Source organism: Dermacentor albipictus, chromosome 6, assembly GCF_038994185.2.
Source record: "Dermacentor albipictus isolate Rhodes 1998 colony chromosome 6, USDA_Dalb.pri_finalv2, whole genome shotgun sequence".
NCBI classification, from domain to species: domain Eukaryota; kingdom Metazoa; phylum Arthropoda; class Arachnida; order Ixodida; family Ixodidae; genus Dermacentor; species Dermacentor albipictus.
This window is the reverse complement of record NC_091826.1, coordinates 15,816,491-15,831,143: the sequence shown is the minus strand read 5'-3', so window position 1 is coordinate 15,831,143 and position 14,653 is coordinate 15,816,491. Positions and strand designations below refer to the sequence as shown.

Sequence of the window (14,653 nt, the reverse complement as noted above, 5' to 3'; positions counted from 1 at the left end):
TTAGCTCCTGTTGTCGGTGGCCTTCAAGAGACCTTGAGTCAAAATCCAGAGCCGTTATCCGGAGACTGAAGACGAGAATGGGATGAGAATGGGCAGAGAACGAAATGAGAACATCCGGGCATCGTTGCGAGAGCAAAACGACATCACCCGGGCAACCACTCAAAACCTAATGCGGTCTCTGGCCCCCCAACCCCTTGTACAGGACCGCATTACATACGCTAGTTACTACTCAAACAAGTTTAAAAGAATATTGCTTCTGATTTATTTTTGATGTTTGTTCACAATATCACTCAAGCTGTAACTTCTAGTACACTGAAGTTTGTCATTTCCAATAGCGACGTTCAAAAGGCAGATATAGTGCACCATACACTTGATTGTCATCTTTTGGCGCTGCGACAGGGGCTCACGGACCGCTGCCGTTGCAGCGGTCCGTGAGTTCCACGGCGCAGGTTTTGCGACGCCTGCGAGAGATGGCGCCACACTGCGTGACCCGGCCGGCAGCGTCCGGCATGCCGCGGATGGTTGTTTGGACGATACGAAACTTGCGACGAGTTTCAGTTCAATGGGGCGGGGTGTGGTATGATGTGGTGAGGTGTGCCGTTGCAAACATGCTCTATACCCATTTTAAGGTTGTTGCTGGTATCATATCCAACCAATCTGCTTTGGGTACTACAACCACTCTGCTTTGCCGGTAGACATTTCATGCTTACATATACTCTCGATTACGGAAGAGACAGGTTTTGTTAATTTTTCAGTAATAATGAAATATTGGCGCCCGTCCAGTCGTTGCGTCCTTTGTCCCCATCTAGTTTGCGCTGTGAATTTTTCAATTATGACCTACCAAATATAGCTCAAACCAAGATAAATGCTTAAAGCGAAGCTTTCTTAGAACTCCGAAACAGGCACCCCACAGCGATAACCAAATGAGCTAACCGCATGCAGCTCAGCAGGTCTACAGGAAAGCTATCGTTTGGCTTTAATTGCTATGGTCCGGTGGTTTCTGCCCAATTTTTCTACACTAATATAGTGCTTAGTTTTGTCGCGAAGTGCGCGGTGAAGGCTTTCTGATATTTATGTTAATGCGTGCGCATTCTTTGGCGAGTATCTCGGCAAAATCTGTCTGTCACGCGAAACGTATAATGCTTTGCATCTGTACAAGAATTCGTGATTTGCGAAGATGTTTAATTGTTATAACAGTGTAAACGTAGATGATTGATGGCTTAATAAGCAATAAGAAACAATTGAAACTAAAAAACTTATATTTGGGGATGGGCCAACTTGAAATTTGGGAGTATGCTTGCGCATACTTACACTATTCTAGTGCAGTTCCTGCATACTTTCTTGGTTTTTTTTTTTGTATATACGAGGATGAATTGTAAGGGAAGTGCATTTTATCTCGAGTTTATGGACGAGTATCCTGAAAGATTATCATGTATATTATCAGTCTACCAGTTTCGGCGTTATCATTTTAAGCGTGCACGATTTAAGCAGTTTATTGGATAAACCGGCAGACAGCACGCATATCGCTCTCGTCAGACACTGCACTGGACGTTGACAATGATCGTGGGTAGTTTCCGCAGAATTTCAACGTGCTTTTGTCATGCATGCGGCGTTTCGCTAAACGCCTTTCCTCAAGCGTTAATTCGCTCCTCGACTGATAAGTTCCCGATCTGTGTTGCAGTCGTTCACGCGGTGGAAAGCAGTTTTCTCGTTTCGCGTTTAGTTCTCGCGCCTATACGCCGTTTCCACCTGACATTGCAGAATATACTGCAAGTGTGCGTTGCCTCCACTTGCACCAGGAAAAAGGCTGCCTGCAAGACGTGTCGGCACAGGAAGCAGCAACAAATGTGTACACGGCAGGGCCCCGTCTCCGTCGTGCTTTTTACCCCCGAGGACCGCGTCGTCGTCTTGCAATGCCTATTCTAGCTTGATTTGTTTCCTTCACGCCGAGCGGAACGGAGTTATCTCCTCTCTATTGCGTGTGTTTGTGTGGCGGGAGGGAGGGGGGGAGGAAACGCAACACCCAAAGTAGTTTCTTCAGCTGCAGTGCATTCGTACTACATGTATTTTTTGTTCCACCTCTATTTATCTTTCCTAACGGCAGCGTAAAGGCACCGGAAAGACGAGTGGCAACGAGGAAAGGCGTTTCTTTGCCGAGCGGCGAAGAAACACCGAACAGAAACTCGGGAGTTCCGTTTTCAAACGACCGGCACGTGTCGCTCTCCGGAAGAGAAAAGCAAGAAACGGGCCGGTCGGCATTTCAATGTCGCCTGGGCGATGGCGGGTTTTTCTACGTGCCCTCGCTTGCGCGCGCGCCGGGCACTGCTTTTAGTTTAGCGCAAAGCATAGCACTTGCGTTAGCTACACGTCGGGCGCGCGCGAATGTGTGTCGTTACTCCTGAAGAGTGTGTCGTAAATTGCGATTTATAGCTTTATATTCGGGGATGTGGTTGACTATAGCGTGTGGTCACACAGCGCATAACACCGTGCAGGCGTATGTACGGTTCGCGCGAGTGCGTTTGGGGGTGGGGGGGGGGGGGGAGGGGGGCGTTCGCAATTGTGAAACGCTATGATTTCACTGTACGCAGTGGATGAAATACAGGAAGGCACGCTCATCGTGTGGCAACATGTTGCGTGCATGGCAGCAGGCTCGCGAGAGGTCGCTGGCAGCTCAGTACGCGTGCGCAGACACAGTTGACAAGTTGAGCCGAAAGGCCTACGTGTGTATATATATATATATATATATATATATATATATATATATATATATATATATATATATATATATATATATATATATATATATATATATATATATATATATATATGCTCTCCCGCGTTGAGGCTCAGCAAGGAAAAATATATGTTTCCAGCTTTCCTCGCTTTCTCGGTTACGTCGGAGAAGATGTGTCGCTTTCATACCTGCTGACCGTTCGTCACGCCCGACCTAACTGATTTGTGTTCAACATTGTCGCCTGCTTCGCTATTCGGCGGTCGTGGTTGTTGGTGTATTTTGCTCTCCTTACGACTTCGCCTGCTGGAAACCATATTCTTCTTCTTCATCGATTTTGTTTGCGCAGCGAGCTGCAGGGGGTGCGCTAATGCGGAAGTTGGCTCAGTCGCAGCGCACCCGGGCTAAGCGGGAAAGCACGCTTACTCAAAAATAAATCGAGAAAAAGAAAGCATTGAGAGTAAAGGAGGCGGGGACGAAAAGTGCAAGAAAAGTCCGCATCGTGGTTTTTGTTACGCTCTGTCAGCAAGACCGTTTCTCTCATTCTCTCCCTCTCCCGTTGGTGCAGATAAACGCAATGCTCTTCCCTCTTCTCTCTTTCTCTCTCTCGCCCACTGTCTCGGTCGAACACGAACGGGAGGTCGTTGTTGAACGGTGACCTTTCTGCCGAGGACGAAATGTTTAGCGGCCCCCTGTCGGCGAGTGAGGATGCTTGCGATAAGAAAACTAGTCCGGGCCACGAACGTCGAAAAAAGAAAAACCTGATAGCGAGCCACGCGTTACTGGCATCCCCGGGGTCGCATTTATCTCCCGCTACATCGTTGAGACGTGAAAACGAAGTACTACTTTCAGCTGGGTGAGCTAGTGCGAGCACGCACACACACACACACACACACACACACACACACACACACACACACACACACACACACACACACACACACACACACACACACACACACACACACACACACACACACACACACACACACACACACACACACACACACACACACACACACACACAAATAAGCTAAAGAAATGTAGTACTGGAAGTCGTAGTTGAGGGATGTTATGGCCCGCGTGTTTCTAACAGCTGTGTAGAGAACTTATTTTTTCTGTTCTTCCTCTGCGCATTCTTTCGCCTCTCCGGCATCCGTGCGGCGCCGGAGTGGCCAAGGTGACATTGAAAACATCTGCAGGCGTGGCGCTGCCGCGTGACGTTTAGTGACGCCGCGAGTGACGTCATCGGAAAGCGCGCACGCGCGCCGCTTTCTCAACACCCTCTCAGTTGCCTCTCTCCGCTCTCGGACCGCGTTCTATGGATCCGAACCCACTCGGTGCTCGCGCCCTATCCTCTGTACCCAGGCTCCCGTAATTCTTTCTCATTTTTTTTTTTTTTGTCGATCCTGCCTTCTGCTTCGTAGACACGATATGCCTGGGGCACTTAATGACGAGGAAGAGTGGTGAAGAACATGGAGGGGAGGATTTTTTTTCTTTTCCCCAGGGCGCCGAGTTTTCGCCGCGCTCTTTTGGCGGGAAGTCTCTGGCATAGTGCCACAGTGGTCTGGAGTGCGAGCGCACGCGTGTGTGAGCTCTGTGGGAACCACTTTCGCTGTTACTTTTTCTGTGACGCCGCAGCATTCCTCTGTTCGCTTAGGGCTTCTTTTCAGATGTTTTATTTTAATATTATACATTTGCCTTCTATTGTTCTTGCACCGAACGTGACATTTCGGGATTCAAAAGACGGCAGTGAGAAGAACGCAGGGAAGGTCTCGACGATATTACGGCATGCCGAGCACGTAAAGACTGTTGCCGTTTCAATGTGTTGCCCCGTTCCGCTGAGACCTCAAGGAGAATCCGCGAGGCGAACAACACAGCCTCTCATAACTGTTCCGGCTCAAATTTAGCAATCTCAGTTTTGCTAGGTGAAACACTTGTTCCTGGCTTCTGTAGCTATGTTCAATTTTCTTTCAATATGGAGTTTTAGAAGTAGCGTCTCCAAGCTACATTCCGTACCCAGAGTACTGTAACTCCTTTGTACACCTTGTCTATAGTGTCTCCTCAATGTGGGTTTCCTATTTCTAAATCTCCCGGTTACCTGCGCGCGCGTGGATTCTACTAACAATAAATGGGAAAAACCTACGCAGCTGTTATCGCGCGCTCAGTACATCTTGTTTTTTGTTTGCGTTGGATTTATTTGTTTGCAAAGTTTACACACATTCGTTGGCTGTGTGCACAATCGTTATCGCGCTAGTTTGCTTGTGACGCTGACTGCTCTCTTTGTTTATTGTTTGAACTCCTATGGCCTTTGTGGTGTAAACAACCTATTCTGCCTGGCCACGTCACCCCTCGCTTCTACCTGTGATGCTATATTCAGTACACACGCGCCGTGCTTGACTCTTGGTCGGGTTCCCACTTCCGAGAAGCAAGCAAGACATTGCTCGGCTTTGCTTACACGAGACCTGTATTTCTCACGCGCCCTTGCGCACAATGCTTCGATCGGGTTTCTTCCATCCGTCTGGCTCGCTTACGGTCGTATAGCCGACGACGTGAACGAGACAATTTCCTTGTTATTCATCACGGCTCCCAGCTGTCTAACCGCAGCATCAATGGACAGAGCCCATCGATTTTCTACTTTTTTTTTTCTTCCCCTAGTTTACGTCGCGTTCGCTGGCCGTTTGCGATTGGTCACCCGAAGTGACGTCCGCGAAGCACGAAGGAAAAGAACAGAAAGGCGCGAAAAGAAGCGAAAAGTAGAAGTCGAGGGGAAAGGAGGGAGGTGTAGCGTGTCACGTGGCGGCAGATCGGGTCTACGATTGGTCGGCGCTCGAGGGTGTGTGTGTGTGTTTGCGCGCTCGCGTGCTGGCAGTGGAGAGGAGGTTTTGGCGAGGAGGAAAGGGGTCTGAGCTGGCTTCGCGTCGGCCCTCTGCGCCTGTTCGGTGCGTTCCCGTCCGCGTGCGCGGTGTCGGCTACAGCGGCGCGGCGGTGGGGCGCATTCGTTCGTTGATTGGCAAACATTTTGTGCTCGCACAGCGCAAAACGCAAGCCCAGTTCCTTTGCGGCTATTCGACGCGACGCCGATTGATAGCGTCGCCGCTCGCGTGATTTCTGCGCACGGCCTATTTTTCAAGACTGCACTTGACTTTTTGTCCCCTGACGGTGACATTTCGTCGCTTGCCGCCAACTGTTTCATTATCAAGAGGAGTGTGTCGCGCGTGTGCTTACACCCCTTCCACCGCCGGAGACACTCCTCCCTCTTCTTCTGGACGCGCGCGTCTTCGTTTACGTCTTTCGAGCGTTGTGCAATGCGGTGCTGGTTGAGACGGCTCCTCGTGTCGCCAACGGTAACCGGGTCGACGGCAAGCACTGCACAGCGCCAAGTCGGAGAAGTCGTCGGCTGGTGCGCGCGCGGGATCGCTGCTGGTGGCGCACCCCGAGCGTGACGCGCTGTCACAGGATTTGTTGACTCGGACTTGGTGCCGGTGAGCGCGCGTGCCTGTGTGCGCGTGCGCGCCCGTGACTCGTCGCACGCACTTATTTTACGGAGCCAAGTTAGCGGGAACGGCACTCGCAAGTTTTCGTCTCAGCTGCTGCTGTTGGTCGATTGAAGGAAACCTAGACGGGTGGCAGTCATGTTGGTCGACTGGGGCATCGTGTCCTCGCACCCGCTCATGAAGGAGCAGCGTCGTAATCGAGGTGAGCAAGGTTGGCAATGGCGTGCGCAGTTTTCGCCCGAAAGTTACTAGACCGCGCTGCACCCTCGACCGTAACCGGGCGGTGTTCCCCCTGCGGCTTTCCCATTGCGCAAACATGAACCTGAAGATGAGGCCACAGTTTTCCGCGTGCATGCTGTGCTCTTTAAAAGAGTTGCGAAGACACGAATCCGTTGTGTTGCCCGTAGCCGTGATTCGGAGCGGCCGGAATACTTTTGAAGCAGGCTGTATTGATGAGCTTTAATGTCCACCTATATATGCTTCGCTTATATAAATTTGTGCAAATCTGCGCGCCGGTCTGCAATATTATGCGTCCCGTTCACTTCGTTGCCATCGATTCGTGTCAGCGGCGCAGTCGTACAATTTGCGTTGTCCACGGGTCTTGAACAAGATCAATGCGCGTGCGCACGCACCCTGTTGACATGCGGGCGTGTTTGTTCTTGTCTTCCGAGCTGTTTTCGGAAGTTGCGCTTTTGCTGTCAATATCGAGCAAGATGCGTTTCGCTCAAGTTCACCGCGGGAAAGGGTTCGGGGATTCCCGTCGCAGTTGCTCGTGCTGCTAAAGCGTCTGCTCGTACTTTCGAGAAGGTCGGCGGCATGGAACTGACGGCGATATGGCGAACTAGGAGTTTGCGGTGTCGTTGTGCTTTGTTTATCTGCTTCGTAGTTTCAGCTATGACTCGCTTGTGCAGGTCACGAAGTGTTCAGTTATTAAGTTCTGTAAATTAATATTATGACTATCGCAAAGTGCTTCATGTCTACCCTTGTCCCGTGAAAGCACTGGAGGTAAGTCTTTAGGAAGTTTGCAGTAACAGTTATGCAAAATATGAACTTGAGGCTTTTCTGGACTGAGCTGTGCGCAGCACCCGCAGCACAGTCTTGTTGTCTGGGGAGTTCGCCATCGCTCCCTTGCTTCTTACATTATATCAAGCTGAACAGGAAATTAAACATTAGATCCCTTCAACCCTCTCTCTTCCCCAACTCTCTCCGACCCCGGGCCTGTTTCTTTTCAAGGATCCGATTCATATTGAAGATGAGCCAACTTGTCGGAATGTTGGGTCGTTGTGGCTTTAGTGTAAAGATTGGCCAGCTGACAGCACGGTCATTATTAGTACTTTGATTTAGAGCTCATTGATCTGTCTAGTCTGTTAGCAGCAGCAAGAACGTTAGGATAAGGACGCAGTCGCTTGCAAGTTGCTTCGTTGTCCTTCTAGTGCCCAAACACTTCCATATAACGAAATATTAAGACAACTTGTTCACCCCTATTTCTGACCGTGGAGAGCACGTTCTAAAAAAAAAAAAGTGAATGCCATTTGAGTAAAAGCCTAATTAGTATAGTAATTAGCCATTGGTTTTATAAACTATCCACAAGTGGGAAACATACCTAGCTGCAGCGTATAAAGAATTGAGTGAAGGTGCCCGTGATTATAGATAGGAACTTTGAGGCATCATACGGAGCGTAGCATAAGTGACACGCCTGCCATTACAGGGATACACATGCATCGTTTTTGTGTTTGGTAGCGCCGATGAACTAATCAAGTATTATAAAATAAAATGGCGGCTCCTTGCGCCGGTTGGTACGTGAAACATTGCTTGGACAAGAAAAAAAAAACTTTTTAGTGCGCAATTCGTGGGAAGGAAGGCGGTGACGGTACATAGCGCACTGTCCTGTAGCCTTATTCCTACGAATTGCGCTCTATAGAAGGTTCAGTTATAACGATTATAAGCCTAGACCACGCTTGTTATCGGTTTCACCATTCGATGCCCTCGTGCCTCCCGTGCCAAGATGAACTGCATTCCTGCGGCAGATGGGAAAGCGTTGTTGACGGCGGCCACCCCCCCCCCCCCCCCCCCCCCCCCTGCGAGTGACCTTAAATAATGTAGGGTCTTCGCCAGGCCCGCTTCTACGGAATGGCACGTGTGCGGCTCGGCGTCAGTGTAGCGTTTGCTTGCGTCGACGCCCTCCTCTTCCTCGCATCTCGGTCGTTGTGGGCCGTAACAGCTTTCGCGGCCGGGCGCATTTTGGTTCGGGGTGCCCCCGGACCCCACGGCAGTGCCCCCGGACCCCACGGCAGTGCCCCGTAGCCCGAGGCACGAGTTTCATCACCTCGGCCTCGCTTAGCAAATTGCTGGGCGCGAAGCGTTGGTGCAGGCGCACGCGGTTCCTTTCTGCTTACGTGGTTATCTTTTCCTTTTTCTTTAGCGATCATGCAATGGGGAGAGGGCCTGCAGTGGTGTTGGAAGTTGTACGGCGTTAGAGGCAGAATTTTTTTCCAGCCGTTAAACGCACTTGCACACAGGTCCCGCAAGACTGGCTCTTTATTTTGTTTCTTGGGAAAAGGAACATGCGATATATACTATATAGTATAGTCTGTCTGTGTTCTAGGAACCTCTTAGCAACCGGCGTTGCAGCAGTCTTGTTGACACTGAAAGAAACAAATGTTTTATTGTGAAGTGCGCGCTGAGAGAAAGAAAATAGAAAACCAGAAGCCTACAGTCCTTGCTGCCGGCATAACGTGCAAGTGTATGCTAGAACCTGAATTTATGCATATTTAGAGGCCAGATTTAGTTAGCCGTAGCGTAGCCTGTGGCAGCGAATTCACGCCTTCGTTCACCGCGGCAGCCATCCCCTCGTCCACTTTCTTTGGCGATTACAGTAAACCTCGTTATAACGAAGTTGAAGAGGAAGCCCAAAACTACTTCGTTATATTCATTATTTCATGTACTGCACTATAGATCTCTACGAGGATTTCAAGGGAAATTTGACTACTTCGTTGTAGGCATTACTTCGCGATGCACCGTTTCGTTCAAACTAGGCATTAGTGTGCGTGTGGTTATGCAGTACCATAGGTCTTGGATATGTTAGCCCGATCCGTTCAGGGCTGTGGCAGTGAGCGGCCAATGCATGGCCAACACTCCCTCCGTGGAAGTTTATTTCGCCTGCTGAGTGCCTTGTAACTCCACGGGACGTTTTTCTCAATGGTCTGAGTGCCAGGTCCCGGTATGTATAGCTGTCCGCTGAGCACGACGTCGCGGGTTCGATATCCGTTCCTCCGCGGTGCGGACGCAGCGCGTGGGAATGAAAAAAAAAAAAAAAAACTCCCGAGCATTGACACTTAACCGCGCGCGCAGGAGTCGCAGGTGGTGTGCACATTAACTCCGCGGAGCCGCCCTTTATGAAGCCCCTCATCGCCCAGATGTTTCGAACCCCTTGAATCAGTCGATGGTACGCGCGCACGCGTGCATTGATTTCGACCCCCTTTATTATTATTATTATTATTATTATTATTATTATTATTATTATTATTATTATTCGCACTTCAGAAACAGCGTACGACTGATCAGAGTGTACTCAAGGTCCACGCATATTGATCGGGGATCCCGTCTGTGCGTGAGTAGTGTACGTGTTTAAGATGGGACCTATATAGATAGACTGGCATTCGCGGTGGCGCAGCTATTCGTAGCTCTCGAAATTGCTTGCTTCACGAGTGCGTCCGCTTTGGCGGCGCAGGTGTTTCGGCCCTCTGTTCGTTCTTTGCAGTATATGGAGCCCATGAATGGTGGGAGGGTGAAAGGGATGGGTGGGTACATCTGCGGTGCGATCTTGTACGCGTTCCAAACTCAGAGGCGGTCCGTTCTTTCCGTCGCGAAATTGGCGGTCCGTTCCGTTGCGTTCGTCTGATAGCAGACAACACGGAATGATTGACAGCAGATATCACTTCACAATTGACGTCATGGCGTTCGACACCGTTCAAACTGACCAAGCGTGTGCGGCTCGGTGGAACGGACCGCCTCCGTTCTATTTTGGAACGCGTACAAGATCGCACCCCTGCACTCGAGGGCCTTCTGCTGCGAAACAGTGTAGTGCCGATGTTCGATAACCTCGGCATGGTTTAGCGGCAACGCGCAAAACTGCAGATGTTCCATATCGCCCTGATACACGGATTTTATGACTGCTGTCGCTTTTGCTGCCAAGTTTCAAGAGGCTTCTGGCAGCGCGTTTTCTCGCTAAGTTTCTCAGAGGCTTTTCCCCTTAGAACTACGGCGTGCCATGGATGCTTTGTGGATTAAATGGAGCAGTCGTGCTCGTCGAACTGCGCCGTTCGCACCATTTTGCTACAATACTACTTGCCTGCAGCTGCAGCTGCCCGTCCACCCGAGTGCCATTTCCGCCAACGCCAGCTTACGCGGCACTGAAACGTTTTTAGTTGGGACGTTATAGCGATTATGTCTCTTTGCACTTGCCAAGCAACTTTGTACACATTGGTGCTGCACATGACTTCTGACCTGTAAAATGATTGAGGTTGCCCAAAACGCGCGGCGGCAACTAAACTTGCTTTGACAAGTGGCCTTCATATTGCTGTGGCAGCTGGAGCTGCGGGTAGCTCCTTCTAGTGTTTCTTCCTGTACGGATAAGATAATGAGCAAAGGGTTATTACACGTGTAAGGAGCGAGGACTACACTGTTCAGGAAACGCCCCCCACGCATTTGTTGTCTCTCCTATCTTGCATGGTGTTGACACTACAGTGGACATTTTGGAAGATGCGTTCCCCAGAAAGAACTTGGCTTCAATTAGTTTCACTATTGGCAGGTCTTGTCTCCGAAGGGCTCTTATATCCCATGTTGTGAAATATATGTACTAAACCACAATGTCACGAGAGTAAAAGTGAGTCTGATATACTCACCGGAACAAGACGCTTTCTTTTCTTTTATTTTAAACAGTGTTAGGGAGAAAACGGTGATTGGTGGTACCTTGCAGGGCAACTATACAAAACTCCTGTTTGTCCACTGAAGTTGACACCATGTACAGGAGCTTCTTGAAAGCTCTAAAATTTGTAGTGGACAGCATGCAACAAAGGGATATTTCACGTTTCGAATATTCGGTTAAACACCCGGTGCAGGTCGGTGCATAGCACAAACCCTTCCATGGCGCTCGATCTTGTGTCGGCAGAAGATTTGTTTGTGTGTCTATATATATATATATATATATATATATATATATATATATAAATCTTATTGGCATTGTCGACCCGTACAACGCCCACATCATCGCACATACATCGTGATGGTCTAACCGATTAGCCACTAGAAGGCACGTAGATCGTATCGGATATGCGCATGTTCACATAGAAAGATTTCTGTCAACGCGCGATCTCAAGCAGGCAAACAAACTTCTGCATGTGCGCTAGCGGTATACTTGGCCGTCCTCTTATTCTTGAACTGGACCCTACCCGAACATCGCTATACCGCGGCCGTCAAAAACCGCGTATGCGCGCGATCTCGGAACCAATCGCAGATTAGCCACTCGCACGGACGTATTATATTAGCGCCAAGATTTCCTCGACGGCTTGCAGCCCGTATCGCATGATATACGCTGTCAGCGGCCAACGACCTTTTCGTCACCGGCGCACTGCCTATAGGCCGTTCGGCCTAATCGGCACTGCTCCGTCTGGTCGGTCGCGGATGTCGGTGACTAACGTTACGGCTTTGTGCGAAATCGACTCGGATCTGTTCGCAGAGGCCGCACGACACTGAGGAAACCGACAAACCGTTTTGCAACGAAAGTGATTGCACAGGATGGTACCAAGGTTGTTCGCGGCCGCCATCTGTGCGATATACACCGTACGGCGGCATGTCCTGCTGAACGTCGTTCGTAGACGCCGGCAGATCTCTTGTCGTAGCCTCGAACATCGTCATTGGGTGCAACGCACATTTGGTGTATTGCGCTAAAGCATATCAAAGCACACCCGTCATTTGAAACGTACATAAGACTTTTGCCGTTCGTTTTCCATGTGTCAGCCACAGTCGTGATTTTGGATGAAGTTACTGAAGGCGTACTCATGCATGGAGGCTCGCGTGTGTGAACTCGGTGCCTTGTTTGCGTCGCCCTGTGCACCTGTTTCGAATTGTGCGAGTCGTTCAGGCCACCGATCATGAGTTTGTTGAACCTTCTCGACATTGCGTCGTATGTAGCGCATGCGTATAGTTCTCCAAGCCCTGCATCAATTGCGTCCGGAGCTGGTTTACACCAGTCACACTTGCGCAGCCTCTGTTAATGTATACTCATGTAAGACTGCGCTTGATCCTCAGCGTCACGCGCATTTATCTGGTCTATACGGCCGGCAGTCTTTAGACGCGCCGAGCTATCTAACCTCCCCCTTCCTCACCTCATCCTCGCTCTCCTACTTTGCATGTCTGTGTTCCCTGTTCCGCCTTCTGCGCACGCATGCGAAAATGTCATACGTCAACCGCGCGTTATTAATCGTACAATTGACTTGTATTTCGTGCAGTCGCCTGTATCGCGTTCTTTATCGTTGAGAGCAGTCGTCCCAGATTGTTCCTCCGCTGTTGTGGAAGTACGTTTCGAAACCTTCCTATAGTGACGCAACCGAAAACCGCCGCAATCTATCGACATGCGAAACTACCAATAATTAATTAATTTGTTTGTCTGTGTGTTTATTTGTTTAAACTGTAATTGTGGCTTCACTTAACGAGAAATGTGGGCCGATCTCAGAGATAGTGCAATGGTAGCGCAGTTTAAAAATTAAATTGATTATGGTGTTTTACGTGCCGAAACCACGATCTGATTATGAGGCACGCCGTAGTGGGGGACTTCGAAATAATTCTTACCACCTAAGGTTCTTTGACGTGCACCTAAATCTAAGTAAACGGTTGTCCTCGCATTTCGCCCCCATCGAGTTTAAATAGAAAGCAAAGGTAATGGTTCTAAAGCAGGGGAACGTGACGTAGGCGAAGTTAAGGCGAGGTTAAGGAGACCCAACAGTGGTTGACATCGAACAAAGAACGACAGCCTTCTGGAGGGAGCTTCCCTTCCCTCCACTGTAACGAACATAGGAAAAACATGGAATAAATCACTTGGTGCACTAAAGCGCCCCGGAAGACTTTCTTTCTTCCATGTCAACCGCTACTTATTTATTTATTTATTTATTTATTTATTTATTTATTTATTTATTTATTTATTTATTTATTTCAGTACTCTCAGGGTGAGACATTACAGAGAGGAGGGCATACAATATCGGCGGCAGTTTTCTTAAATTTGTTGACGTCGGTGATGGCAGCGATGAAAGCAGGGAGATGCTTCCAGTCATTTCCAGTTCGAAGAATAAATGAATTTATGCAAAGGCAAGTTCGGCATTGCGGTATTCCTACCTTGAAGTTGTGGTCAGTGCGTGAAGATATATAGGATGGAGAGAGGAGTAACTTATCTTTGAGAATAGGGTTGATATAATAAATTCTATGGAAAAGACATAAGCGAAAATATTTACGGCGCAGAGAAAGAACGGGAAGACCAAGTGCAGATTTCGTTGCAGGTACGCTTTCTGTTCGGGAATAATATTAAATAATAATACGGGTAGCGCAGTTTTGAACATACTCTAAAGTGGTAATTAAAGTTACCTGATTAGGATCCGAAATGGAGCAAGCATATTCTGCTTTAGGTCTTATTAACGTCCTGTACAGATGAAGCGGTGAGATATGTAGTTCACGTGCATTTTCAAGGACAGATCGTGTGTTAAGTCAATACCCAGATATTTGTACGATGAGACAGGTGATAACGGAGTGTTAAGATAGCGAGGGGTGTATCCAGGCGGACGGCTGGAAATACGCAGGCGTTTGCACTTAGTGGTGTTAAGTGTCATGAGCCATTCGCTGCACCATGAAGAAATTGCGTTAAGTCGATTGTATACATGCTTCATCAGAGGGATTAGTAATTGAACGATAGAGCACACAGTCATCTGCGAAAAGATTTATATGGGAGACAACGTTGTCAGGAAGATCATTAATGTAAATTAAGAACAGGAGAGGACCCAACAGAGAACATTGAGGTACTCCAGAAGTTACGGAAACAAGAGGTGAGTAATAATCATTAACTGGTACATATTGACTGCGGTTGGAAACAAAACATTTAATCCAGCCTAATACATGTTCGTTAATATTAAGAGCACCGAGTTTAATAAGTAATAGATCCTGAGAAACTGCGTCAAATGCCTTAGCAAATTTTAAAAAATGCAATCCACAATAATGTTAACATCCATAGCGCGAAATAAGGCATTAGTGAAAAATAGGAGCTGTCTCGCACGAAAAAACATTTTCTGAAGCCATGTTGACATGAATTGACAAAGTTGTTAGATTCAAGGAAGGTAATAAGATGAGAATAAATAATGTGCTCAAGAAGTTTACAGGGAAC

General features: G+C 48.6%; 1 protein-coding gene across 12 annotated transcripts in view; it reads left to right on the top strand.

Moving 5' to 3' along the window:
* Pfrx (6-phosphofructo-2-kinase/fructose-2,6-biphosphatase) overlaps positions 1–14,653 on the top strand; it is a 155,787-nt gene that overhangs the window by 84,286 nt on the left and 56,848 nt on the right. The window contains exon 1 of one of the 12 annotated variants that reach the window (XM_065452782.2): positions 5,659–6,430. The exons of the other annotated variants lie outside the window; for them this stretch is intronic. Within the exon in view, the coding sequence (XP_065308854.1) occupies positions 6,367–6,430 (64 nt within the window). The 5' untranslated portion in view covers positions 5,659–6,366. Of the gene's footprint in view, positions 1–5,658; positions 6,431–14,653 lie in introns of those variants that run through there. 12 annotated transcript variants of the gene reach the window in all.